The sequence below is a fragment of the Bubalus bubalis genome, chromosome 21, assembly GCF_019923935.1.
Source record: "Bubalus bubalis isolate 160015118507 breed Murrah chromosome 21, NDDB_SH_1, whole genome shotgun sequence".
NCBI classification, from domain to species: domain Eukaryota; kingdom Metazoa; phylum Chordata; class Mammalia; order Artiodactyla; family Bovidae; genus Bubalus; species Bubalus bubalis.
Genome location: NC_059177.1, coordinates 17,821,674 through 17,849,669, shown reverse-complemented (window position 1 = coordinate 17,849,669; position 27,996 = coordinate 17,821,674). Strand labels below are relative to the sequence as shown.

The 27,996-nt window shown below is 51.1% G+C and overlaps 1 protein-coding gene and 1 long non-coding RNA gene across 2 annotated transcripts; one reads left to right on the top strand and one right to left on the bottom strand.

The window, feature by feature from the left end:
• Positions 1 to 4,846: 4,846 nt before the first annotated feature.
• On the bottom strand, positions 4,847 to 27,996 carry SSUH2 (ssu-2 homolog). Its single transcript, XM_044934381.2, has 12 exons — positions 27,667 to 27,996; positions 20,626 to 20,724; positions 20,206 to 20,287; positions 18,560 to 18,689; positions 17,310 to 17,370; positions 16,128 to 16,252; positions 15,004 to 15,066; positions 13,342 to 13,427; positions 11,911 to 12,003; positions 11,420 to 11,525; positions 9,673 to 9,780; positions 4,847 to 6,490 (listed from the first exon to the last, which is right to left on the bottom strand). Exons 1-12 carry the CDS (start codon positions 27,827 to 27,829, stop codon positions 6,344 to 6,346), a joined length of 1,263 nt encoding a protein of 420 aa, XP_044790316.2. The 5' UTR covers positions 27,830 to 27,996; the 3' UTR covers positions 4,847 to 6,343.
• LOC123331068 lies at positions 9,775 to 14,537 on the top strand. The gene is made up of 3 exons (XR_006547554.2): positions 9,775 to 10,161; positions 11,793 to 11,961; positions 14,213 to 14,537. It is a non-coding gene; the product is annotated as an uncharacterized LOC123331068 (long non-coding RNA).

Sequence of the window (27,996 nt, the reverse complement as noted above, 5' to 3'; positions counted from 1 at the left end):
GTAGTATGACTGAGGTGGGAAGAGACAACAGTTCTGTTAATGTAACAAAGTTCCGACGCTGGGCTGGGTCTCCTGCATGTTTGGCCATGAGCTCCCAAGGTAGATGCTTGGATTTCTACGAGGTCCCTGGGGACATCTGAAACAAAAACAGGCAGGAAGCACAGTATCTCTCCCTCTGATTGCTTCCAGGAACCCAGGGCACCACCAAGGAGGGCAAGGATCACACTAAAGGGCTGTCCAGCACCCAGGGAGGGGGGTGAGGAGGAGCAGTGACTGAACTAGCTGCCATCACAAGACGGAGCCCACTGCCTAGCTCAGAGGGTGTCACCAGCAGGCCTGGGGACAAGGAGTCACAAAGGCACGAGTCTCCTGTTGCGTTTATCACTGTCATGATCACGTCTACCTCCCCACCAAACCAGACACAGTGGGCTCTGGAGCCAGACCGTCCATGTCCATGTGTCCAAATAACTGCTTTTCCGCTGAATGTGGGACTTGAATTTAACTTCTGCAGGCCTCAGTCCCTCCTTTGTCAAGTGGAGTTCGGATTCAGACGTCCCTTGCAGGACTCTCATCAGAGGACACGTCAGGAGTCAAGAACAGCCTCTGACACATGGGTGGTACTCCCGAAATGTTCACCATTATTTTGAAGACAGAGAGTCCTCAAGGCAATATCAGGGCCTGATCCACCTTTGCTTCCCTGGTCCCCTAGATCCAACAGCTAATGTGCTGACCTACAACCCTAACTTCCAGTCTGGCATCTCAAGTCTGCTTTTCTAAATGTCCCTACTGATTTCCATGGTCTCTTTTTGGAAGGAGAAAGCAGTTTTAACTGGAGTCAATGAATAACGGAAGATATTCTACACCTCTGAAGAAAATTTCTGGAGCCACATCTAGTTCCCCGATAGCCTGAGGACTGCTGAGAGACCCTCCCAGGGTTCTGGTGCAGGAGAGACCCTCCGAGGTTTCATGTGTGTGCGCCTGCTGCCCCCTGGTGGACAGATTCAAAGTGAGCAGGAAGTCTTGGAAACAATGAAGGCTGTCCTTGCCACTCCTAACAGGAGGAACATCTATGCAAAGTTTTAGTTTGCGAAGTGCTTTTGCGTTCAGCATCTTATTGTTGGTTGTTGTGTTTGTGTTGGTCGCTCAGTCATGTTCGACTCTGTGCGACCCCATGGACTGTAGCCTGCCAGGTTCCTCCATCTGAGCCTTCAAACAACCCACAAGGGAGGGAGGGCAGGAATTCTCCCCCACTTCACAGACAAAGAAACAGGGTTAGAGAAGGTAAGCCCATGGCGAGCTAAGGAATGAAATTTCAGGCTCAAAAATCTGATTCCAAAGCTATTCTTTTGACTCCAAAAGTCAGTGTCCTGTTCTGACCATTCATAGAATCATCTTGGGCACTGGTTAAAAATACAGAATCTTAGCCACCAATACGCCAAATACCTAGGGCTGTGAGTGAGAATCTGCATTTTGACAAACTTTCTAGGTGATGGTAAGTAGAGTCAGGTACTCCAACTAGCTTTTGAAAATCACTGCCTGGTTATCACATAGCCTTGGATTCTGTGCTTAGACACCCTTCTAAGTCTGTGTGAGCTGCTAGACTGGGTGGCTGATGAACCAAAGAAATGTATGCCTCACGGCTCTAAAGACCAGAAGTCCAAGGTCAAGGTGCCAGCATATCTGTATGCTGTGCAGGAAGGGCCTCCTTTTTAGCTCACAAACAGTCGCCTTTTGGCTTTAACTTCACATGACAAGGGAGCTCCCTGGGGTCTCTTTTAAGGGACACTGATCCCATTCATGACAGCTCTGCCCTCATGACCTAAACACTTCCCAAAGGTCCCACTTCCAAACACCACACATTAGAGGCTTAGGATTTCAACATATGAATTCTGAGGAGACATGCAGTTTACAGCACCCTCCCTCTGCTCTGCCCCCAATGCTAAGGGTCTAATCTCTTCCTCCCAACTTCGGCCTCTCCCTGGATCCCATCATACTAAGAGCCCAAATCATCTGAGAACTCATTTGCCATGCACATCATGCACACTATTCCTTGATGCTCCACCCCCATAATCCTAGGGGTCAGTGTTCCCATCTTACAGTTGGAGGCCTCTGGGCCAGTACAGGTGTGCTGTAGGATCTGAACCCTGGACTGTGACCACGGAGACCACACGGTGCGGCTCTGTGCCATGCTACCCTGTCTCCCCAGCAGAACTCCCATCCTGTGTTCCAGCCCCCTTAAAGCCCTGCCTGATTTTCTGATCATGAGACAAAAACAAACTGTCACTAAAATGACACTGCCTCATTTGGGTCTCAAAGATGAGCTGCCCACGTCCAGGTCACATCTTTCTTTGAGGTGGAAATCCCACAGCTAAATCCCATGTACTCCTACAACATGGGGACCCGGCTAGAGGGAAGGGACCCCAAATCTGGATGTCCTTAGGCTGCTCCAAAGTACAGGATAAATATCAACTGCTTAGAGAACCACTAGACAGAATATCTACGGTGCTGGTCTCTATGCATGTTTCACTACGAGAAATACTCATCCAGAAAATAAGCGCAGGTCAAAGGTTTAATTCTCCTAAGAAAAACAGAAACTAAAGACAGAAGGTTCCCAGGACTGCCCCGCGGTCTGTCAGAGAGGCGCCCACCTCCCAGAACAGGAGTGAGAGGCGCCTGGCTCTTGTGTGTTCCCAGAGGCGGGAGGAAGGAGGTGAGGAGGGGACACTGTACGGAAGGCCTTTGGGGTCTCCAACCACGGCAGCCCCTGTTGACCTGTGAGCCTGGTGTGTGTGTCTGGGTCCCAAAGATTTCATTTGAGGGAGAAAAGGTAAAATTTTAAGAGGAAAAATAGAAAAGAAAAAAGGGGATCCAACCTTCTCCTCGGAGTACAAACCTGAAGGTCCAGAGGGAGGTAAATGGCCTCGTCCAGGGCCACACAGCTGGTAGAGGCCAGACTGAAATCAAAACCCGATATTCTGTGTTAAATCAACGTGTGGCACCTCCATCTAGCCCGTGGGACACGCTGGGAGGTTTTCTCCGATACAGGCCACACTCACATAATGCAATAATGGGCAAGGCCCAGGGCCCGGGGAGGCGGAGACCAGGCACAGCAGGGGCTGGCACTTGCGCATGCGCCCTGGGAGACAGTGAAGAGGCGATGCCGCAGGACGCAGCCTGACCTCGGGGTGAGGGGAAAATGACCCAAGGAAGCAGTGTGTAGGGGCTGAGCTGAGCAGGGGCGCTGGTGGAACACATGTCACTCACAGTCACTTTGGTACACGAGCTCCCGCTCACTAGTCATCCGGAGAGGCACTGTAACAAGCATTCAAGCACTGACTGCCCCCAAAAGGAAGAGATTTCCCTTCTAGGTACTGAGCACCTACCTACACAGAGCTCTGCAGTCTGATCTGTTTCCAGTCTGCCCTGCAAAGCAACCTGTACCACCCCATCTCACAGAGGAGAAAAATGAGGTTAAAAGAACCGGTGTCACAAAGCTGATAACAGGTGGAACCAGAATTTGAACCACAATGTATACATTCTTTCCATAATCCCTGCCTATGAAATGTAAGCAAGCAGAGACTGGGGTTTAAGCTAAACGTCCCAGCCACTGAATCTAGATGGGTCTTTCCTGCTGAGAAATATAATGCCACAGTCCTGACTTAGAAAACACAGTTCTTTCATGGCTGTCTATACCAAGGGCTGCCCATGAATTTGAAATTGAAGTTGGCTGAAGTACAACAAGCTGATAGGTGTTGAAGGCTGGGGTTAGGGACCCTGTTAAAGAATGACAGGGACCAGGAGGGAGAGAGGACAACCAGGTCGGGGAGAAAGTCCCTCCTGCCTTCTAAGGAGTGATCCTCCCAGCCTGGCAAACACACACATGCAATACACACAAATACACACACATCATGCATGCACACAAAACATACATATACCATGCACACACATATATACACATGAACATACTCATGCACACATCTATACACATGCACATACACACACATGCTTGTACCCACCACCACCGCCGCCACCTTGGCCCTTAGGCTTCCACATCTTGTAAAGCCACCTGACTCTCACATGGATTCTCTCATTTTCCTCCACTTGCAGACAGCCTCTCCTTCCATCCTGTAGTCTGAGGGCAGAGACATCAGATGTCTGGGAAACCCTCACCAAACCCTGCGTGGCTCTGGCCTCCTGGCAGAGGCCCAGCGTCTGTCAGTGACTGGTAAAGAGCAGGGCTGGTGTTCTCCTTTGGCAGGTTTGTAAAGAGAAACCTAGCCACTGCGTCTGCTGTGCTTCCACAACTGAACTGAACTGGGACCAGAGCCACAGTGTACAGCGGCCAGTGCAGGGGTTAGGGCCGCCCTCAAATTCTGCACTCTACCCTCCAGTCACTTTAACTGGTCTGGGGCGAACAGTGACAGCCAACTCAGCCCTAGGGTAACAGGCAGAAAGAGCAAATTAAGTCAGATCCTGGCCACAGCCAAAGTCATGAAAACAGATAACACTGCAGAGGAAAACACACACCAGTTATCCAACAGCCAGAGGACCCAGTGACCATCTGGGATTTTGCCAGAACCACCAGAAGCAAGGATCCCTGTGGCTGCTGGCTCACAGGGCCTCAATTAGAACAGTGTCCCCATGACCCAGTTTATTCCAGCTAGATTTTCTCACTGGGTCTGGCTCACATGCCAACAGCACATATGAGCTACATGGCCTCAACTCTAACATACTCAAGGTTCCCTTTCCACCCTACAATGACACTTATACACAACCCACTTACATCCCATTTTTAAAGCAATTTAATGCCCAAACTGAAATATAAAGGAGAAATGAGAAGAAAACAGTGGTTTAATACATGTATTTTGATTTGTGATGCTCAAGCACGTGGCCCAAGGAACTCCACTGAAGGCAACAGAGTTACAAGTGTGGACTTAAGGGAGAGGATCAGAAGCCATTTCAAAAAAGACATACTATAAAAATCAAATAACAGAGGTGAACACTAAATAAAAATCAGTGTTGCATTAATAACTGATAAGACCTTGTGGAAGTTCTCTGTGTCGGCGGGGTATCTGCCAGCCTTGTAACATGTGGAATGATGCTCTGCTGTGTGAACATCCCTGAGCACTGCTGGACACCCAGCTCTCCTGGACTCCGTCCACCAATGAAAGCAACAACCAAAAACCATCCCTCCATTTGTACAATGCCCCAGGGGAATGGCCCCAGACTCCCCCTCCACATCAAGCCAGGGGGGAGCAATCCTCTTCCAGGTGGAGGCAGGCGTTGGAAGACTGACAGGGGCATCTGAGCACTCACAGCCAGGCACACAGTGTCTCCCGCAGCCCCTGACCCAGCACTCCAAAGGCGACCAACCAGGTGTTCAGTGTGCGGGATGTGCCCTCCCCACTCCCAGCGTCCCTGCTCAGGACAAGGTACACAAGACATGCAATTCACCTTATTCTCAGTGGGCGGGTTGTAAATTCAGCATGCGATACAGCAACCTGCATGTATCCTCTAAAACTCTCTAAAATTTACCCATGCACAGGCACCAGAGTAGAAATGAGCATACAGACCCTTAGTCTACCCAACAAGCAGACTTGTTCTCCAGTCTTGGAGCAGATCTCTATGTCCTTAATTGGGGTGCACATGAGGGGTGCTTACCCTGAGAGCCGCCACACTGTGAGGAAGCTCACGCTGCTTGGGGAGGCCACCTGTAGGTGTTCCAGCTGACAGTCGCCATCAACCACTGGATATCTGGGGAGCCAGCCTTCAGATGATGTCAGTGCCCTTGCCCTTGAGCCTCCCCAGCCTTTGAATCTTCCAGGTGAGGTCCCAGACATCACGGAACAGAGATAGGTCATCACGCAATAGCAGCATCTGAATTTCTGACCCACAGAATGAGGAGTAAAATTGTGTATGCTTTTGCCTAAGTGGCATTAAATGGTAGCAAATTTCTGTGTATCTTTCAACAATTCAAGATCACTCAGCTCCACAAAAGGCCCATGCTAGCAGACACACACCAGAACTGAGACTGACCCAGCGAAAAGCAAAATCAACCCCACACTCGATCAGTACTTTAGTTCGGAGGCCAGAGGCAAAGTCCCTGGTTTAAGTTACTTCTCCTAAAGGAACGTGTGTAGACGAATTCTTGAGGGTTAAATACAAGATGAATTCTGCCGAAGGGGCTCCGGAGGGACTTGTGGCTAGACAGAGGAGCTGCATTCTCTGGAAGGATACGCAGGGGTTTGTGACTGTCCAGAGGAGCCAACAGTGAGTGACCTCAGGGACCTCGGCCGTCCTCCGGGCACACGTGCGTGGCGGGCTCTGGGGCAGCTGTGCGGCGTCAGATGATGGTGCAGCCACAGCAGCATCTCTCGGGGTAATCCACCACATACACCCGGCGGTCGGTGCCATAGATGTAGTAGACGTCCGTCTTTCCTTGGTACCAGTAACGAACTTCTGTGAGGGGGATCAGCTCCAGGGTCTGGCGCTGAGGAAACAGTTGGCCAAAAAGAAAACCTCAGTGTTCTGTTCAAGTCACTCACCTCCTCAAGAACCCTCAGTAACTCCCTCCTGCCTGCAGGAGGAAGCTCATGCTCTGGAGTTGCCATTTTGGCCCAGACCTGCCTTCTAGATGTATCTCCTCCTAGGCTCCTTCACTCAACCGAGGCTCTGCCCCAAACTGACTTCTCATCTTTAACCATCACCTGATTCTAAGTTTCATCAAGCGAGGGCGCAGACATCCCCACAGGAGTTTCAGGATGTAGGGAAAGTCACCAGCCCCAAACAGGACATCTAACAGGACATGAATTTTTAGATGGGGCGGGGAGAGAGTGAGGTGGAAAAAATTGGAGGGTAAAGTCATTGTAAACATTTTTATATTAAAACAACCATGGAGATATTAGGAAAGGAGACATTAGGGCCCCACATATGACAGCTGTCTCCTAACTGGATTCTACTTGCTAATGTCTTAACCCTGAGCAAAATATCAGCATGAATCTTGGTCTATAGATGCCAACCCAAAAGACAATCTGGGGCAAAGATTCACAGAAGTGTTCCCCCATTACATCTCTTTAAAAAAAATATGTGTGTCTGCCCCTAGTTCACCCCTCCCTGCTCCAGGACCACCACACAAATGGCCTGTGTCACCTGAGATGGGGCTGTGCCATCATAGAAAGCCCAGGAGACCCAGGGTGTAGACGGAGGCCTGCCGCCAACATACTGTGTGATCTTGGGTAGTCAGTGCCCCTTTGCCAAATGAAGGGTTCAAAAGGATTCCAATTGCCAGCCTCAGCAGTAAAAACATCCCAGGAGAACCATCTGTATCCACAAAATGCTAAAATCATGTCCTGATCCTCTTGCCCAGTCCCAAAACAGACACCTTAATATTTGGGGGTCTGCACTGTAGTGCCCCCAGAATATACCAGGGCTGCAGGAGCAAGGGTCCTTAGGTACCAATCTGGTGTCCTCTCTGGATGGGGCTGCAGACCAGGCATCACCTCCCGGTGAACAGCCGCTGAGGTGTGGCTGACACAGAGTACTGCTTCCACTGCATCGCCCCCTTGCCTGACCATCCTGCTGTGGCTCCCCAACCCCTTTACCCGTTTTCCCTGGGAGCCCTTGCTTAACACGTGACGAGCACACAGATCCTTGTCTCAGAGCTGCTTCTGCAGAGCCCAGCCTAATGCAAGGTCCAGCCACACCCATTTACAGATGAGGGCATGGAGGCCCTCATGAAGAGAAGGTTCAAAACCCGCGACCATGTGCAAGAACCAGGGAGCAGAGCCTGACCTGGTAAGCGAACCATCCCTGCAGTGGTTGCCAGGTGAAAAGCACCCTGAATCCCTCAGCAGATAGCCCTGCAAACCTTCCCTGGCTTTCAGAGAGTCACTTGTGTGCCTTGAATGTGGTAGATAATAACATATTCCTTAGAGTTGAAAAATTTGAGTTCTACTCCTGGGCTCTTCCACTAAGAAGCTGTGTGTCCTTACCTAAATTACTTCCACTCTCTGGGCCCCCTCTGATTCATTGGAAAAGTCATGGTTCAAAGTAGACCAGGGGTAGCTGAGAATGCCCACAGGCTAAAATCAGCCTGGCAGCCCATACGGTGTTCTTGGTGGTTTTTAAAATTTTGTTCTCAATATTGAAAAACTGGAAGGTTTCATATAAAAATGTGGACTTCAGAAGGTTTGAAATCTCTGCCCCACAGAGTTGAGGGGAGGCCCAGCCTTCCGGATAAGGGGTACTCCCACCCACAGTACCACCCACAGTACCAGCCACCCTGCCAGCCTTTGAGTTTGAAGTGCCCCCATATCATGCTGAGGTTCATTCCAGCTCCAAGAGGGTAACTATTAAGTTAAATGCATCCTTTTCTCTCCCGCAAATAGGGTAGATGTGCAGAGAGAAGGGGAATACTCATTGCAAAGGGAATAGAAGGACACTTCCCTGGTGATCCAGTGGTTAGGAATCCACCTTGCAATGCGGGGTGTGTGTGTGTTTGGGTGGGGGGGGGGGGGGAGTGCCTGTTTGAGCCCTGTTTGAGGAACTAAGATCCCACATGAGGCAGAGCAGCTAAGCCCATTGCCACAACCAGATAGCCCATGTGTGCGCTGTGCGCTCAGTCATATCCAACTCTGCGATCCCACGGACTGCAGCCCACCGGACTCCCCTGTCCATGGAATTCTCCAGGCAAGAATACTGGAGTGGGTTGCCATTTCCTTCTCCATAGGCCACAACAAAAGATCCCGCAGGATGCAACTAAGATCCGACACAGCCAAATAAAATTATTTTTAAAAAAATTTTTAAAGGGAAAGGAAGGAATACTGACATTTTAAGTATCGGGTTCCAGGCGGTTAAAGCAAATGATCTCATTCCTTCAAAACCCTCTGAGGCGATGGTAGCATCTCTTGTTCACAGGTTAGAAACTGAACTGCAAGGAGTTCGCAGCTGGTGTGGGACCACTTTGGGATACGGGAGAACCAGGATCTGTACCCAAACTGTAAGACTCGGACCCGGGAGAGACTCCTCACCAAGTTTAGGCGCTGGGCTTCACGGCTCGAGCCCTCATCTTCCCGCCCCATTTCTTTTACACACACACCCCCGTCCATTCGCACACACCACGCTGCTTCTAGAGGCGCGATGGGCAGCACCGCCACCTAGTGGCCAGGAGGATACAGCCGCGCAACTGCCCCGGCCCAGGCCACCGGTCCAACTCTTGGGGGCCGGAGATTTGGCAAGAGCCCTGTCGGGCAGCACGCTGGGTTCCAGCCCTGCCTTCCACCCTAGATCTCGAGCTTTCCCGTCCCCTCTCTGATACCAGGGGGTGAGAATCAAAATCACACTGAGCCACATTCCTGCCTGAAACCCTGCAAGCTTCCTGTCGCTCTCTGGATAAATTAACCCAAACCTCTCCCTGTGGCGTTCGGCTGGCCCGCCCTGCTCTCTGCCCTCCGGCCACTGTGGCCCCAAGTCAGTCCCCAGTACCTCCGTGCTCCTCCCACTGGGGCTCCTTCCCCCGCTCCCGCCCCCATCCTTCCTCCCTGCCACTCTGGCCAAGGAGCCTCCCTGCAGAGGGAAGGGCCCACTCCCACCTTTATGTCCACAGGGCAGTGCCCTGGAGCCCCAGCCCAGCCGGCACCTCACCTCCCACCAGCCCGGACCCCCTCAGCTCACCTGCTGCAGGACGCGGGCCCGGGAGGCCAGGGCAGCACTGTGTTCTGAGATGCCGCGCCTGGAGGCCAGAGAGATCTCCGGCAGGGGGAAGTCCACAATGGGATACACCTGGGGGAGACGCAGACCGCCTGACCCGAAGCCTCAGCACCTGGAGCCTTAGACGGCTGATGGGAGCATGAGCCCAGAGAGCGGAGGGCCCAGGCCAGGGGCGAGTGGGATGGGTGGGGCTTTTTAAACCTCGACAGACCCTGGATCCAACCAAAGAGGAGGGCTGTGGACAGAGTACTCCCCCACCCAGCAGACCTTTGCTGCTGCCTAACTCAGGTTGAGGGTGGCTGCGGGGCTTTCTAGAGCTGTGATGCCTGAAGTGAACTTTAGGAAACAAAGTGACTGGGGCAAAGAAAGAAGGCTAAGGACTATAGCGCAGTCATAAAGGAAACCATGCCATTTTCAACAACATGGGTGGCAAAGAGCATTATGTTAAGTGAGGTAAGTTAGAGAAAGATAAATATCCTATGATCTCACTTATATGTGGAATCAAAACAAAAACAAAAAACCAAACTTCTAGATGTGGAGAACATACTGATGGTTACCAGAGATGGTAATGGGAGTGGGGGGGTGGTGGTGAAGGGGGTCAGTTAGTACAAACTTCCAGCTATAAAAAAGTCTTGGGGATGTAAATTACAGAGCCATGACTACAGATGATAATACTGGATTATGTATTTGAAAGCTGCTGAGAGTAGCTCATAAAAGTTCTCATCACAAGAAAAAAAATTTTTAACTGTATGGTGATGGTTGTCAAACTAGATATATTTACCAGGCAATCTGAAACAGCCACATACTGTAAAAACAGAAAGGAAGGAAGAAAAGAAAAGAGAAATAAGGAAAACCTGACCCTCCCAATAAACCTCTCCGTAGATGTCCTATAAAAGCCACATTCCCTTACCAGGTGGACAGCAGGGGGCAGCAAATCTTTTCTGTAAAGGGCCAGAGTAAACACAGGCTTTGAAGGCCATAGGGTCTCAGTCTCAACTGCTTAACTCTGCCCTTGAAGTATAAAAGCAGCCACAGACAGTACACAAACAAATGAGCTGTGCTCCAATAAAACTTTATTTATATAAAGCAGGGTGAGGGCCAGAGTTTGCAACCCCCAGTGTACAGACGCTCCCTAATCTGGCTGCCGGTACCTGTTGTGTCTCAGCCCCTTGCTCTGGCCGGTTCACTGCCCCCAGCCCCCCGCTCTCTGCTGCTCGTTACGGCCTCTGTCCTGCTGCTTCCTCTGCTGGACACCTTGACCCCTGTTGTCACACCGTCCACTTGCTCCCAACACCACTCCCCACCCCAACACCTCTGCCCCTTCCTGTCTTTCTACCATACAACACTGTGAAGAAAATGCCATTATCATCTTCTCCCTCAACAACTGTGAGATCTAAGGGCAGAGATTGTTCTCCAGGATCCCCAGGGTCTAGCATAGTGCCTGGTATAGGAGGAAGGTCTCAAGATTTGTGCAGGGGAAGAAGGGAGGAAAAGAGGGAGAGAAAAGGAACAGGGGAAGGATGGAAGGTTGACGATGTAAAACTCAAAACAGAAGTAGCCCTGAAGGGTCCCAGCAGCTTGTGTCCTGCCTGGGAAGCTCTGCTCCTGCCCAGTCTCTGGATGAGGGCAATGCCTGCAGAACCGGAAGGCCCGGGCTCACAGGGGCGGAGGGACCCAGCTCCCTTTGGGGCAGTTGCAAAGCCCTCCTCACCGTTGTGTTTTCATCCTTAAACAGGGTCTCTCCCCTGGCTTTAGCAAGCAGCTCCCCAGGGCAGTCCAGCTGGTGCTCAGACACAAACTCAAATAGGCTGTTCTTCCTGGAAGTGAGAAGGATGAGAGACGGAGCCAGGGGGTTGGGTTAAGAACATGGCCTTGGCATCAGGCAGCCCAGGGCAGAAGGGCTTGCCATGCTACCCTTGGGACCATGGGAACATGCTTTAGCCTCTCTGGGCCTCAGCAGCCTCACCTGTAAGGGGGGAAACTGGTCAGCTGCTGATCTAGCAAGGTGCCTGATGGGAAAAACCCTGAATGTGTGTGAGCTTTCCTGACGTGGGAACTCAGGACCTGGGACTCCTATCTCCCAGCAGGCGCCTGCACTGTGAGAGCCCCAACCAAGTGGACCTCCTCTGCAGACGCCACTGCAGGCCATGCCCCACCCCAGCCACCACCCCACCCGGCCACGGCACGGAGAGGCGCACATACCACGCGATGACCAGCTGGATGAAGTGCAGCAGCTTCTTCTCGCCCTTACAGGTGGCACAGGTCTTGTTCCCCCTCCCCGAGCACGTGCTGCATCTGAGAGGGGCCCCAATGGTAACAGACAGTCGTGGCATCCCAGTGGCTCCAGGGCCCTTGCCCCACTTCCTTCCTCAGAAAGGTGGGCTGTGGTGGGCAAGGCTCGCTTCAACGTGCCCACCACCTAGATCTTCTGCTTCTCATAGCAGTGCTCCAACCTCCTACTGGAGACCACCCTTCTCCCCACTCCCCAGAGCCTACACGGTTCAAGGGCTTGTGCCCCATCCCTCCTGGGACCAGCCTGAGCCCTCAGCCTGGCCAACCAGTTCATTCCATCTCTCTTGCCACAGGGCTGATACAAAGTCTAACACATGAGCCAGGTAGGTGTATTGAGATCTACCCCAGAACTTTTGTTGGAACTATCAGGAAAGGGTCATCCTTTTCTACTGAGGTTTCCAAGCCTGGAGCTGCTGGTGGCCACCTCTGCCACCACAGGAGATAACCTGCCTGAGAATGAGGCCAAAACAAAGGAAAGCAGAGTGCGGGACAGAGACAGATTCCTGGTGATATCACTTTAGCACCTGGATCCAGCTATACCTGAAGTCATTATAGAAATCTATTCCTAGACTTTTCCACTGCATGGGCCTACAGGTTTTCTATTTTGCTAAAGCCAGTTTGAATTGGAGTTGTTTTACTTTTTAAGTGAAAGAAACCTGAGTTTCCTTCCAAATCTAAGACCTTCTTTACCAATCACAGGTGGCAGATCCTCCAAAGCTCACCATCTGGCTTGTTAGAAGGATGGTCTGGGTCTTGGTGAGCCCAAAGTGTCATTAACCAGTGCACCCGTTGAGAGTTTCACTCCTCGGGGTTTCTTGTTCCCTTTTAAAAATTTATAAATACACAAAAGGCCATCATTTCCAAAATGGGCAACAGCCCATTGACTGCAAAGTCCTGCAAACAGGCACTTTGTTGATCTAGCCAATCAGCCGACCTTCCTTGATTCCTCCTCCATTTAGTCCCTGCAGTGGGTTATAAATAGGGTGTGCCCAGGCCTGGATCCTCTGAGTTAAGAGTCTCACCTTGGCTGCTTTTCTATATTCACTTCCCCTCCACGTGAGCAGGAAGACGTCTCCTCTCTTCATCCACTGCCTCCCTTCCTCCCAGAAGTGCCTCATCACTCCCATCCACCCACCCACAGATTGCCTGACAGGCTCCATCTGGTCTGGAGAAACACTCTCCGAGGTGACAGGCACCTACAATGCCCAGAGCTCTGGGGACACAGGGGTGACAAGACGGATCGCACACCCACTTGCCTTCCTGAGGGCAGGCAGTGACAAGCAAGAACACCCGTGAGAGCACGCTCAGCTCCTCAGCTCTGGCTGGGGAGCCCGGTCTTACCTCCGCCTGCCAGACCCCGAACACATCTGACACCGCCGGGCGGACTTGGCTTTGCGCTTGGCACCACTGCAGGAGGAGCACCGAGCCTGCAGACACACGCAGCCTCAGTCCCACCCGCCTCCCCAGAGCAGGCAGAGGGCATCCTGAGGCCCAGCTGCAGGCCAGACAGTGACCCTCCCCAAGCCACTTCCCCGCTCCCTTTCTCTGGGCCTCCGCCCCTTGTCTGTAGAAGACCCTGCATCCTCATGTCCCTGCTTTTTCTGAGACATTCGCCTCTGCTGCTCTTCTCTGATCCCCACAACCCCCAGGGATCATCCCAGACCAAGCAGCCATGGCCAGAAGAGGTAGGGAGATGGGCAGGCTGGCCCCTCGGGTATTGGGGGTAACAGTTCAGTCCTAGAAAAGCCCACAGAGATGGGCCAGGTTACACCCCTATAGTAGGCTCGGGGTGGGCTCTGGAGCCATTCCAGGGAAAGCCTGAGGGACAATGTGGGAGGAGGGGAGAGGGGAGGGAACAGCAAAGGCCACGGGGAGGGGGCCCCTGGGAGGAGGCCAGGGCAGGAGTGAGGCCACAGCCGGACCCCGCAGGGCACAGAGCTGGGAGAGCAATGAGCCTGCAGCAGGTGGGAGGTGGGCAGGTCAAGGAAGGAAAATGCTCAGCTTAGAGCAGCAAGCGGTCAGTGTGTATCCAAAAGGCTGGGGCACAAATGGGGAGGTGGGAAGATCTGAGAACACACAAGGGGCATGGACTTCCTGCTGGGACAGCCAGTGCCTACAGGGGTCTGCAGAGAACACTGATGCCACAGGGGCCTGGATGGTGCTGAAGGGCCCACGACGGGCTGAACAGTATATGTTATCCCCTCACCCCCAGATTCACGTCGAGCAGAGCCTCAGCATGTGGCAATCACCTTTGCAGATGCAATTGGTAACGGAGAGGCCACACTGCAGAAGGGTGGGCCCCGTATCCAATGACCGTGTCCCTGTGGCACGGCAGAGACCCACACACGGAGGAGCGATGGAGGCAGAGGTGCGGTGAGGCAGCTACAAGCCGAGGACCGCCAGCTGCCGCCAGAAGTCTAGAGGAAGGATAAGATGGCACCTCCCTCAGGGCCTCCCAGAACTAACCCTGCCGACACCTTGATTTTGGATTTCCAGCCTCCAGAACTCTGAGAGAATAAATTTGTTGCTTTAAGCCACCCAGTTTGTGGTCTTTTATTACAGCTGCCCCGGGAAACTAATCCAAGGCCCAAGTCTTGTCCCTCCAAGGCCCTGAGTGTCCCTTCTCGGCATGTGTGCCTGCACTGTAAATCCTGGGCATCTGTCTCTCTGTCCCACAGACAGAGGGTCCCTGCAAGGAGCATCCCAGGTCTCTGTCCTCCTGCAGCTGCACTGAGCAGGTACTCAATAAATGTTTGTAGGTGGAGGAGGAAAAAAGACGAGAATAAAAATCATGAAGCATCAAAGTGAAATAAAGTCAGTAGAGACCAGCCAATCCAACGTTCCCATTTTACAGGCAGGAAAGTGGAGGCTGGGAAAGGGAGGATGACTTGACTGAGATCCCACTGTTAGTGCAGGGAGGCCCAGGCCCCAGCCCAGCACTCCACCCCCACAGGGCCCTGCTCCCACACATCACCTACTCACCAACAGCAACGTGTGACTCACCGTGCCAGCCCCATGGCAGCCCCTGCACTGGTAGCGTCCACGCCCGTGGCACTTGTGGCATTCCTGAGAGTAGATGCTCGCCTGGATCCCATTCCCAGGTACCAGTAGTTCCTGATCTCACCACCCCCACCCCCAGGATGTCAGTATCCCAAATAAATGTCCAGCAGTTCAGGCCACAGTGGGAAGATGGCCATTCGCTCATGACAAGGATTCCAAAGCGCCTTGAACGCCAAGCCAAGGAGGTCACATTACCATCTCCTTGGAGCTCCCGTCTGTCCTGGATGCTAAGATGGGGAGACCTGGTCTCTGACTCCCATGTCTTAACTCATACTCCCAGGCTAAACCACAAAAGCCAGCATCCTTTGCCTAACAGGTGGCTAAAGGAGTCTTGGGGAACAGAAGACATTAAAAAAAAAAGAGAGAGAGAAACAGGGTATTTTTGCAAAAGGCAGTGAGGTAGCTACTGGAATTCAATAACTGAATCAAAATAGCTCTTCCGCCCTGGAGAACAGAATGAAACACTTTCTTGATCTCTCAAAGTTGTTTTCGTCTTATGACGTTGTGAAAACTCAGAGGGTAAAATGACACGCTTGAATCAAGTTCTAAAGTGAAACAAGGTAGGTAATTAGATGAGAACATAACATAAACATCTCGGCTGTGTGTTTACAACACACTAGGCTACCCTCGCTGCCTGTCCTGATTACATTTCTGTAAAACAGCATGGATGTCGAATTCTGCTCCCCTAATGACTTCCATTAAAAAAAATCCCATGATGCTTTAATTTTGTTTTATATTTGTTTCATTCAGCTATTTACTGATGGGCCAAAAAATAAAGAGGATAAAAACACTCAGATGGCCTAAGAATATGAATGCTCACTATTCAAAGCTGGTGACAATTTCATACCATCCTGTTGCTATGTGAATGCTCCCTATGCTACATGGAATTTTGTATGAGACTACATGCCATAGACTGGGTTTCCTTAGAATTCTGTGCATTTGATGGGCAAGGAATGAACCACCAGCCTAGACTCGCAGTTTCTTTTTTAAAAGGATAAAGTTTGAAGAAACCACAGTGCCAGAAAAACCAGCTCAGAGAGGAGTAAAGTCTCCAATAAACAAGTTACCTTGACCAATGACGAGTGAGGGACTTGGAACCTCTTAGTGTCTTCCTGAAACATTGGGGGAACCTGGACCTTGATGTCCCAGAGCCTGGGGGAGGTTCCTCTTTGTGGCCCATCCACGGAGTGATCTGACAGAGAAAGGGGTCATGTTATGACCAGCAGACAGCTGGGAGTACCAGCTTTCATTTACTCATCAAAGAGTCTGGACCTTCACCTGGTACCAGGTATTAGGTTCAACCCGGGGTCAAGGGACTGGTAGGCACAGGTCCCCTTAGAGTCTGTGGTTAAGAACATAAGCTCTGAAGTTGAACAGACCCGGCTGACTCCTGTTTCTTTGTACTTCCTGGCTGCAGAAGCCCACCCCAGCTCCTCTACCTCTGTGCCCTGCAATTCTCTCCTCTCTAAATGGGGGCTAATGGTGCCACGATGGTAGTAAAACCGCGTAGCAGAAGGCACACCAATGCTCATTAGCCCAGGGCTAGTACGTGCTGAGAGATCAATAAACAAGGACTGGAACTGCTACCCTCACCACTCCCACCATCTCCTTCTTTCTCGTCCTCCTCCTCCATTCAAGGAGACAGACTCAGCAACAACCACGATACAATGGCATATGACACGGTAAGTGCTTTGGACCAGAGCTGAGTGAGTGAAGGGTTCAGGAGAGGAAATCTTCAAAGGCTTCCTAAAAGAGGGGACCCGTGAGCTGAGCCTTGGAGGACAGGCCATAGTGGTCAGCATGGAAAGCAGGTTGAGCACAGAGCTTCCCAGACAGACAGCCTTAAGCCTTTGGGTGCTGCAGAAGAGGGCGGGGTGGCGCACTGAACAAGGAGGGGGTCTAGAGACTCAGGGAGGTGCTGGCGGTGGCCTGGGAGGCCGGCAGACACCCGAGCACACTTGCTCCCTTTGCCATCTGGCCCCGGGTGGCAGCACCAGCCTGTGGCCAAAGATGAACACTCGACTTTTTCAGGATCTCCTGCATACCACTTCTTGAACAAGGAAGCGTTTGCTAAGCTCAGCTCTGGGGAGGCTCCAGGAAGAAAGGCTATGCTGTCGTTTTATGGGAAATCAGGCTCAGGGCAGCAGAGCATCTTCCTCAGGGTTAGTAGCTAAGACAAGTCCTGACATTCACCACCAGCCCCGTCCGTATCTGCTCCCAGTTACACCGATATCAGACAACTCACTTACTGGTAAAGGGCTGAAAAGTCCATTCACTTATCCTGGATTCACTGAAGGTCTCCAATCGATACTGCAAAGGAAAAACAACGTGTTCACACTCATGCCCTTAGGAAGACAGAGCCTTATGCAGAAAATGAGGCTTCCCACCCCTGGGCTCATCATGCCACGCACAGCACCCAAGGGCTGCTCCAAACAGGCTGGCAGTACTGACTTCTCACAGGTGGCCCGGGGCACTCCTGCAGGGGTCACTCAGTCTGAGGAAGTGTCCCCTGACCGGCGCATAATTGGGCAACTTTGGCTCCCTGTTTCTTTACACATAGAAATGGTCTATCACGTACGTTTTGGAGCCAAAACCTCCTTTTGACAGATGGAGGCTGCCGGAATCAGCCACTCCAAGCATCCCCTTGGAGGAATTTATCTGCCTGATATCCAGACCTTCCTTCCTTCTTGAGCCTCATCCGCAGGATCACAAAACGGAAGGGATCTTGGACATTGCCCAGCTCCTCCTTTCCCATGTGAGGAAAAGGATGCTCATCAGAGAGGTCCACTGACTTGCCTGAGGTCACACAGCCACACAGAGACCTTTACCCCAGATCCCTGCTCTGGCCACTCCCTGCGAGGCCGATCTCTATGTGACCGTGTGCCCTCTGGGGGAAAGCTAAGCCAACGACACAGGACATGTGAACTGACAGCTGACCGTGTCGAGGCAGAAGGCAACAGAGGTGCGTCTATGGCCTCGGTACCAGACACAGGCCCACCCTGGAGCCTCAGGCCCGGGGATGATGAATAAATGATCCTTGGCACAGATGAAACCTGGGGGAGGCAGAGGGAGCTGGGATCAGGGCAGGAGGTGGTCCTTTTATCCCTCTGGCAAACAGATTAGTTGTGTCTTAAAAAACAAGGCTTTGGAGCCAGCAAATCTGGTTTGAATCCCAGCTTGGTCACTTCTAGTTTCATGTTTGGGGGCAAGTAACTCCACTTCTCTAAACACCCAATTCCTCCTCTTAACTGGTGATGATGGTTATCTACAGTGCAAGGCAGCCATGAGGATTTGATAAGACATATATGGAATGCGCTTTCCATAATGCCCAGGGCATTCAAGCTGCTTCACGGTGACTGGTACTCATGATTCCTTGTATTATCCCTCACTGCAAACCCAGAAAGTGACAGAACCAACGTCCCCACCAGTCACACACACACACGGCCCCCCACGATTCCTTTCCCCCAGCCTCCCCAGACCCCCGCCGGCGGCGCCTCACCCGACACAGGTTCTGCTGCTTCAGCTCCAGGATGACGAGGTCGCCGGCGGCTGAGCTGCCATAACAGCACTTGGAGTTCACGAAGCTGAGGAGGGCTTCCCGGGCCACCTCTTCTGTCACCACGGGGACTCTGCCGGGGACGGAGCAGAGGGGCAGTAGGTGCGGGCACACCCTGCGGGCTCACCCAGGCCAGCCAGCCCCCTCCCTGTGCAGATGTTAACTGAGGACTGGAGACTGGGGCGGGCAGGGAGTTGGGGGGGCACCATGGTCCCCAGCAGGGATAGAGCCCTCGGGCGTCCACCTGGGCAGGGTGTCTCCGGCATTAGGAACTGTGTGAACAGATTGCCGGTGGGAAAGCGGCACCGTCTAGAGGACAGAAATGTACTTTAGCTGGAGTGTGGAGCTGGGGAGAAGGGCTGATAGAATCCTAGAACTTGAATAAAATAAAAACCAAAAAAAAAAAGAGATGAATGATGTTATTTCATAGATATGGAAAACTGAGGTCCAGAGAAGATGTCACATAGCTAGACAGAGGCAGAGTTAGGCAGACAAGGTTCCTGCTCTCGGGAGCTGTAAGCAACGCTCAGGAGGAGACCCCAGTCGAGAACCTTCTGACAGTGGCATCCAGGGAGACTTCCTGTGAGCCTGCAGCAGGAGACCAGCACTGGGTGGAAGGCAGACGACAAGTGGCCCTTCCTCGGCCAACTCTCTGGAGACTCCCCTGAGGCCCAGCTGACCTGTCCCTCCTCAGCCAAAGCCCTCCTGCCCTACCACCGCCACAGGCAGAGGCCCCTTCCTCCTTCTTCCCCTCTCATCTCCATATTCTCCTCCATGGCAGCCCAAGTCCAAATGTAAGCCCTGCATTCACACACGCTGTGTCCCCAGCACCCCTGCCCAGGACACAGAGAGGTCTGTGCACCCACAGATGGCACACAGCAGATGGAGATGTGGGGCCTGGGGCAGCTAAGACAAGTCCACGGAGGAAGTGGGTCCGTGGGCACACAGGGCGGGTGGCCAACGAGCAGAAGGGAAGTGGTCCAGGCAGCAGTGGGGAGAGGAACCAGGAGGACACCCTGGAAGGCAGGACATAGCCGCTCTAGACTTACAACAGGCATAGCTCCTTGTGTCCACACACACCTGGCTGGACAGCCGGAGCTCTGCCTTGAGTCCTCCACACAAGGAGGGCCTGCTCCAGGGAGCAGAGCAAGGGCGGCAGACTTTTGCTAAAGGCTTAGAGAGCAAATGTTTCAGGCTTTGTGGCTCATATGGCCTCTGTGTCACCACTCAGCTCCTCTGTCACAGTGTAAAGGCAGCCACAGACACTAAGGGAAAAAAACGCGTGGCCGTGTACCAATAGGCTGTGGACCGGATCTGACCCAGGGGCTGTCATTTGCAACCCCTCATCTAGACTAGTGTTTTCAACCCTGGCGCGGTAGCCAGACAGCTTGGAAAGCTTGGACAAGTACACATTCCCAAGTTCCATCCCTGGAGAATCTAATCGAGTGGAACTGAACTCTGAGGCACAGTCTAGGTTGAAATCTGTGGCCTCTGAGATCTCCGAGAAGGGCTCTTAGGGGACAAAGATGACCGAGGTATCGTCATGCATGACCCCATGTGATGGCTCCCTGGGGGTCACTAGAGCTCACCTGTGTTCCAGAAATGAGGACCAGCATCTTTGTTCCTGGGGTCTCCCTGCGGTTTCTGAAGGTGGGAAAAATATCTGGTGTCCTGGAGGAGAGAGGAGGAGTCAGGGTTCAACAGTCCGGCTTCAAGGCACAGGCATTTGTGGGATGAAAGAAGGAAAAATGGGCTGAATGTGAGAAAGAACAGATGAAGAAGGAGGGTTCCAAGACCAGTATCATCCTGGGCTTAAATGGAGATGGACGTGGTCATGGAATGTCCATGGACACAGGGCCTACACCCCTGTCCTCCAGTTCCTTCCAGACAGTGACAAGGGGCTTCCCAGGGTCCCCAGGGGACAGGGGAGTTCTCCCAGGGCAGCCTGTTCCACACACACACCCTCGACAGCATCACCCCTGGAAGAGGCTGGAAGACCACACACTTACTGTCCCTTTGAAGGACCCAGTCACAGCTGGGCAGCGTCTCCAGGAGTTCTGCCGGGGGCGCCAGAGGACTCTCAGCCTCGAAACTGAGGTCTACCACACCTGAGGGGAAACAGGCAGTGCTGAGCCTCGGGAAGGAGGGGCCACGGCAGCTCAACAGGCAGCTGAGAAGTGAGGGCCAGTACGTGGGGAAGAGCCCCGAGGTTTAAGTCAGTCTCACTGTGGTCCCCTCGGGCCCCTGGGGACACACACATCTGCAGGGCAGGCAGTGATGGGGTGGGGTGATGAGAGTAGCAGCAGTAATAAGGAGGAGAAGAACATGAGGCAGGGCAGCTCCTGCTTGTCAGCACCTGCTCTGAGCCAGTCGTCAGGACAGGTGCTTCATAAGCAGCATCATATTCCACGGCCCCAGGGGACAGACACTGCGTAACAGATGCGCACACTTCTACGACGCTCCGCTCATCACAAGACGGGCCTCTGTTTGCTCCCCTCTAACCTGGGCAGGCTTGTGACTGCTTCACCAAGGGAACACACGGAGCAGAGAAGAGAACCGCAGCTCCTACTTCTGGTCTCCTGAAGCCAGCCCTTTTGATGCCTGAGCTGCCAGGTAAGAAATCAGACCATTCCACTGGAGAGGCCAAGTGGAAATACCCACAGACTACGTGGACAGGGGCCCAGTGGTATTCTGCCTTCTCCAAGAACCCTGCCAAGCCACCAGGAATATGAGCAGATTTGGGCCCTGTAGTCCAGATCACTGCCTGCCAGATCACTGACCCTTTAATGAACAGCATGTCTACAACCCCCCAAAATTCATATGTTGAAACCCACACCCCCAACAGAGCTGGGGCCTTTTGGAGGTGATAAGGTTGACATAAGGTCTTAAGGCTGGAGCTCCGTGATGGGATCAAAGCCCTAAGAAGGTTGCTGTCTGCTGTGTGAGCAACCGGTGAGAAGGCAGCTGTCTACCAGCCAGACGCCGGGTCTACGAACTGGAAACTCAGGACAACTCGTGAAGCCTCCCACACATGGTGCCTCGTCTCACCATCCCTCCTGCAGGTGTAGAAGGCAGGACTTTTAACTCCGCTTGACGCGAGCAGTGTGAGGCTCAGAGAAGTTATTCAAGTATCCTGATGATGCACATCGCTAGACTTAGAGGACAAAGGCTCCTTGCTCCAGCTCTAGCCCACTGGGCCATCCATCAAACCCGTTCCCCAAAGCCCCCATGCTGGGGGACAAGGATCCCTCAGCTCTATCTTTCTAGTGGTCAACTGACCACAGGAAGTTGACTTTAAAGGGTGAGCTGATAAGCAATTAGTGGAAAGGGATTATCTGCATTAAGTCACTGAAGCCCACTCAATTCAAGCTTTCAGTGGATCCACCTCATCTCCTGGATCCTTCTCTTTTTTCTTTTGCAGTTCTTTAAAGCCTGCTGCTCTTTATCACTACAAAAATAAAAATAATATGTTCTGTCCTTTAGAGATTAATAAAAACAAAGGCAAGAGGAATAAGAAGATCTTGTTCAAAAGTAGAACAGCCTAGGTTATCTGGAAGCAGAGATAGACAGCAGGTAGTGAGGAAGCCTGAAATTTTGGAATTCAGGTCAAGAACAGTGAGGGAAAGAGGGGATGTAATTAAAACAAATAAAAAACCCTGGCTCAACCACCTCCCCCGTTAGGGATGTACTTGTCCTCTGACAGTAAGAAATACTTATGGATCTCTTAAAGTTCTGCCTCCTGGGTGGAAACTTTCAAAGGAAGCAGAAATAGAAGGACATTTGTAGATGTAGAGTACCTTTCTTAGCTGGAAAACTATATCTGTAAGTGAACGATTCTGCTGAGACCCTGGCGAAAGCCCTGGGACAGAGGTGGGTATGACATAAAGTGACATCATCCCAAACCTTTGAACACCTGTTGCTGTGTCCTGAAATCCCAGGATGAGAATTCACCTGGAATTATTTGTTGAACCTTGGTTCTCAATATTATTTTGCTTCTAATGAGTTTATTAGCATTCTCAGTGACTCCAGCCACCAGGCACCCAGGGATCAGCAAACATTTTCTACCAATCAGTTCAGTTCAGTTCAGCCACTCACACATGTCCAACTCTTTGTAACCCCATGGACTGCAGCACACCAGGCTTCCCTGTCCGTCACCAACTCCTGGAGCTTGCTCAAACTCATGTCCATCGAGTCAGTGATGCCATCCAACCATCTCATCCTCTGTCATCCCTTTCTCCTCCTGCCGTCAGTCTTTCCCAGCATCAGGATCTTTTCCAATGAGTCAGTTCTTCGCATCAGGTGGCCAAAGTATTGGAGCTTTAACTTCAGCATCAGTCCTTCTAATGAATATTCAGGACTGATTTCCTTTAGGATTGACTGGTTTGATCTTGCAGTCCAAGGGACTCTCAAGAGTATTCTCCAACACCTCAGTTCAAAAGCATCAATTCTTTGATGCTCAGCTTTCTTTATGGTCCAACTCTCACATCCATACATGACTACTGGCAAAACATCATCCCAAAGCTTTGAACACCTATTGCTGTGTCCTACAAATAAACAGGTGGTAATTTCAGACTATGGGCTGTACAGTCTGCCTCAGTCATTGTGCCCTGAAAGTAGATACAGACAATAGACAATTGAATAAGTGTGGTTTGGTTTCAATTAAACTTTACAAAACTGGCAATGGGTGAGCTTTGATTCATGAGCCATATTATGCCCTCCCTGACCTGCCACACATTTGTGCGGCTGGGTTTGAAGGGGATCAGGAAGGTGGAGGCTGGAATTTGAAACTTTCTGGGCTGGGGTCCATGCTCATTCATTGCAGTATCTATGAATCCAGTCAAAAGAATTAAAGATGAGGGGCAGGGTTGGACTGCAGCCCAAGGTGATTAGACTCAGAATCCCTGGGCACAGTGGTTAGGAATCTGGGCTCTGATATGCCACCATCTGAGCCAAGTAATACATGACACTGTCAGACATACATCCTCCCAATACTCATCCTCCCCAGCTGTGGAAGAGAGCAGGTGATATTAGGGCCCATCTAAAGAGACAATCTGGTCCCACCACTTCATGGCAAATAGATGGGGAAACAGTGGAAACAGTGTCAGACTTTATTTTTTTGGGCTCCAAAATCACTGCAGATGGTGACTGCAGCCATGAAATTAAAAGACACTTACTCCTTGGAAGGAAAGTTATGACCAACCTAGATAGCATATTCAAAAGCAGAGACATTACTTTGCCAACAAAGGTCTGTCTAGTCAAGGCTATGGTTTTTCCAGTGGTCATGTATGGATGTGAGAGTTGGACTGTGAAGAAGGCTGAGCGCCAAAGAATTGATGCTTTTGAACTGTGGTGTTGGAGAAGACTCTTGAGAGTCCCTTGGACTGCAAGGAGATCCAACCAGTCCATTCTGAAGGAGATCAGTCTTGGGTGTTCATTGGAAGGACTAATGCTAAAGCTGAAACTCCAAAACTTTGGCCACCTCATATGAAGAGTTGACTCATTGGAAAAGACCCTGATGCTGGGAGGGATTGGGGGCAGGAGGAGAAGGGGACGACAGAGGATGAGATGGCTGGATGGCATCACCAACTCAATGGACATGAGTTTGAGTAAACTCCGGGAGTTGGTGATGGACAGGGAGGCCTGGCGTGCTGCGATTCGTGGGGTCGCAGAGTCAGACACGACTGAGCGACTGAACTGAACTGAAAGAGACAATGTGTATACAGCTCTCAGCCCCAGGCCTGGCATGTAAAACATGCTTGGTCAATGCCTTGGACCTGAGGAAGGCAGGTCTTATTCATTCTTTGTGCTCCTTTAAGCCGGGGGACCAGAGTGAAAATGTCAAACGTGAAAAGAAAGGTAAGGTTATCACAGCCGCATTCCCTTGGAGGGCCACCACCCACCGGGAAGTCTTGACTCTGATGAGGCATCAACACTCTCCTGGACAAAGAAGACAAGGAAATGCCACGTGGCTGCTCTGTCCTGCTAGAAACCAAACAAAGAGGCAGGAAGAGGGGAAGAATAAAAGGTGGGAAACTCAGAGCTCCATCCATCAACTGGGAGTCACCCTGACCTCTGGCAATGTGTCAGAGCTAAATTAACCTCCCCATTATGTTAAAGACAAGAATAAAAACCTCCAGGCTGAAGCCCAGTCTGACGCATCATTTCCTGGGCAGATCGCATCAGGCACAACAGGAATGCGGACGTCACGGGACATTGTGTGGCGCCCAGTATGGGGAGCTCTGATGGGGGCTACCAGCCACGTCACCATTTCCGCGATGCTGGGCTGCGTTCCAAGGCCGTCGTCCAGCTGGACCACTGCCCCCTAACAATGCTGGGCCTGGTTTGGGGATGCTCCATGGTCTCTCTTGCACCTCATGACAACCACTTTTGTAGAAGGACCGCATTTTGTAGAAGGACAAGATGGGGTTCAGAGACGTGATTTGAGACAATGCGCTCACAGCAGAGACACAAACACTACTTAGAACTCAGAGCCTGATTCCAAGCCCCACGGCCTTGCCCCACGGCCTTTCCACTCAGCTGGACATCCCACTGTTCCAGGCACACAGGTCAAGTGGTTGCCAAGAGAGCTTCACAAAGGGCTACCTAGGTCGTGTTTCTATTCACTAGACACCAGCTGTTTTTCTTTTGTATAGAAAGGAATTTTTCTTGTGGAGACAGGCACAATTCATGGATAACCCCTCAAGTTTCTGTTTTTAAAATGTCATTCCTTTGATGTCAAAGGATCAAAGGAGTCCACGTCTTCTGCTCCTGATTAATCATTGTCAAAGCACTGAAATTTGATGGAGGTGATGCTAAAAGTGACTTCCATGTGGATGTCACATCCCAGAATGTCCCTATCTATGCCTCCTTTGGTACCAAAGTATATCACTGGAGGAATGTATTTTCTCTGAAGCTGCTCCACATTATAGACACAAAACCTAAGGAGAAAAAGCTTAGTGACTGGGAAGGGTAACTCAATTGGCTAAAGGGGATACCATCTTTCACCTAAGAAGGGACATTTAAATTATAGAAGTCCCACAGCAGCCTTCCTTTCTGAAACCAGGAAAAAATTTTACCTAGTTTCAGATTTCATCAACTTAGTTTCTAAAAAATTTCAGAACCATCTCACACCTTGCAGTAGACCCAAAGTGCTGGCTTAAGGTTCAACTGTGTTGGAAACCAGCATTTAGAGTGACCCTACAGCAGAATAAGGGGTTTTAGAATTTTAAGGGAACTAAAAAGAGTTCACTTTCCTCTTTACCTTGGTTACCAAAAAGGCTGATGCCGAAAGAGAAAGAGCACAGTAATCGTATTTTCCATTGAGAGCAGTTGAAAGTTCTGGGGGACATAATCCAATCATTTTCTGATCATTTACTCCATGACTACTCTGGGCTAAGTGATATACTGGGCACTTTACATTAAAATTAATCTTTTACAAATTATACAAGATGACACAATGTCTATTTTTTTCTAGGGGGAAATAATGCTCAGAGAGGTTTAGTGACTTAGGAAAAGTCACCCAGCAATTAGGCAGCACTTGGATTTGAATTCAACTCTGACATAGCCCATATCTACTACAACAAAACCCAAATGTAAATGGAAAGCTAATGAGCAGTGCTTCTAAGATGAAAGATTGCAATCAACTATTAGCAGAAACTTATTACAATAATACTATGGATACACAATTCCAACATATCAGAGGTGAGAGTAGGCCCTCCCCAAATACATGCTACATTATCTATGTACATTCTCTCACTTCAACATGAAAAAGGACTCCAAGAAAACGTAAACTGAGCTCTCTGAGATTAGCATGCATTCATTTTATACCCCACTGAAGTTCTGAGGCTTGAAGCTCTGAGAAACCAACATTAAAGGCAGTAAAAAGTGTTGGGCTTGCACAGGACCTTCCAAGTCACCAAGTTCAGTAAGTCTGAAACTGTACTAATGTCCCAGGCCTCTCTGAGATTCAAATGAGACCTGTGGCTACCCTACCCCAACCCAACACACAGAGCACATATACATATTTTGCCCTTGACTTCATGCTCCTCCAATTAAGAACTCCTGACCAATCTCCTTTTACAGTTGGGAAGCTGAGGCTCTGAGAGGTTAAATGACTTGCCCAAGATCACACAGCCAACTGGCAGCAGGGCTGGTACTTGAGCCCTAGCCTCCCAATTTTAAGTCTGATGCTCTACCATGTTGCCTGTTCCAAATTTAGGATCAAACATTTCTGTTTTAAAACACAGCACATATCTTCTGAAAATACCACTTCTTTTTTTATTTCTTTAAATAGTTATCGGATTCCATTGTATTTCTGTCCCGGGAAGGACAAGATGGACTTCCCTGGTGGTTTAGATGATAAAGAATCTGCCTGCAATGCCGGAGGACCCAGGTTCAATCCCTGGGTCAGGAAGATCCCTTGGAGAAAGGAATGGCTACCCACTCCAGTGTTCCTGCCTGGAGAACTCCATGGACCAAGCAGCCTGGAGGGCTATAATCCATGGGGTCGCCAAGAGTCAGATATGACTGAGTGCCTGACACCGTGACTGAGGACAAGATGGGGTTACCTGGGCTGTGTTTGATGAGTGGCAATGAACAAGCCACCTTCTTGTTAAAGGGAGATCACACATAAACACCTTTCACTGACATTTCTTTAAAATTAACTTCATCTAAGAACTGATGCAACTGTGACTGAAATGCGAACCCTGATATTCGGGCTCACATTTGGCTCTGGAGAATGGGGGTGGGGACTGACTATCAATCAGAAAAAGGAAGGATAAAGAATATTAAGATTCAGATAGTGTTACAGGATTAGGGAGGACAGTTCTCACCTTGGTTTCTGCCTTCCTTTCCCACTGCCCAGGGGTACCTAATGGGAGAACAGCCCGCAGGGTGCAAGAGGGGTTTTCAGGCAAGAAGAAGGAGGGAAGGAAGGAAGGGATGCTCTAGCAACACAGACGCAGAACCCAGACAGTGCTGAGGGCAGCAGAGAGATTTCAACTCAGTGTCCCCTGGAAGCGGCGCCCTTTGCCCTGCCCGGCTGTACTCACTGGCATCGTCACTCAGATCCCTGTCCATGGTCCAGATGTCCAGTCGAGGAAGTGTCTGCCCTCCCAGTGGGCCCAGGCCACTGGGATCTGAGGGACCACCCTCGGCCCCTCCCAGAACAGCGGGCCCATTGTTGCCCGATTTAAATACAACAGAGGGAAACATCTGCGGGGAAGCGCTGAGCCCATCAGAGCACTGCTCGGGTCTAAGCTCTGCTCCTGGGGCTCCTCCTCACAAGACCCCCCACTTGCCAGGCTTGTGCTACCAATCCCCTGCATCCCCACACAGTCCTATGAGACAGGCACTTCTATGGAGCTCATTTTTCTGAGCAA

Coding starts and splice junctions, on each gene's coding strand:
- SSUH2 (XM_044934381.2), bottom strand. CDS start 27,829: ATGTTTCCCTCTGTTGTATTTAAATCGGGCAACAATGGGCCCGCTGTT. Junction 20,288..20,625: donor CTGGGTCCTTCAAAGGGACA/GTAAGTGTGTGG, acceptor TCTCTCCTCCAG/GACACCAGATATTTTTCCCA. Junction 11,526..11,910: donor ATCCAGCTGGTCATCGCGTG/GTATGTGCGCCT, acceptor TCTCACTTCCAG/GAAGAACAGCCTATTTGAGT.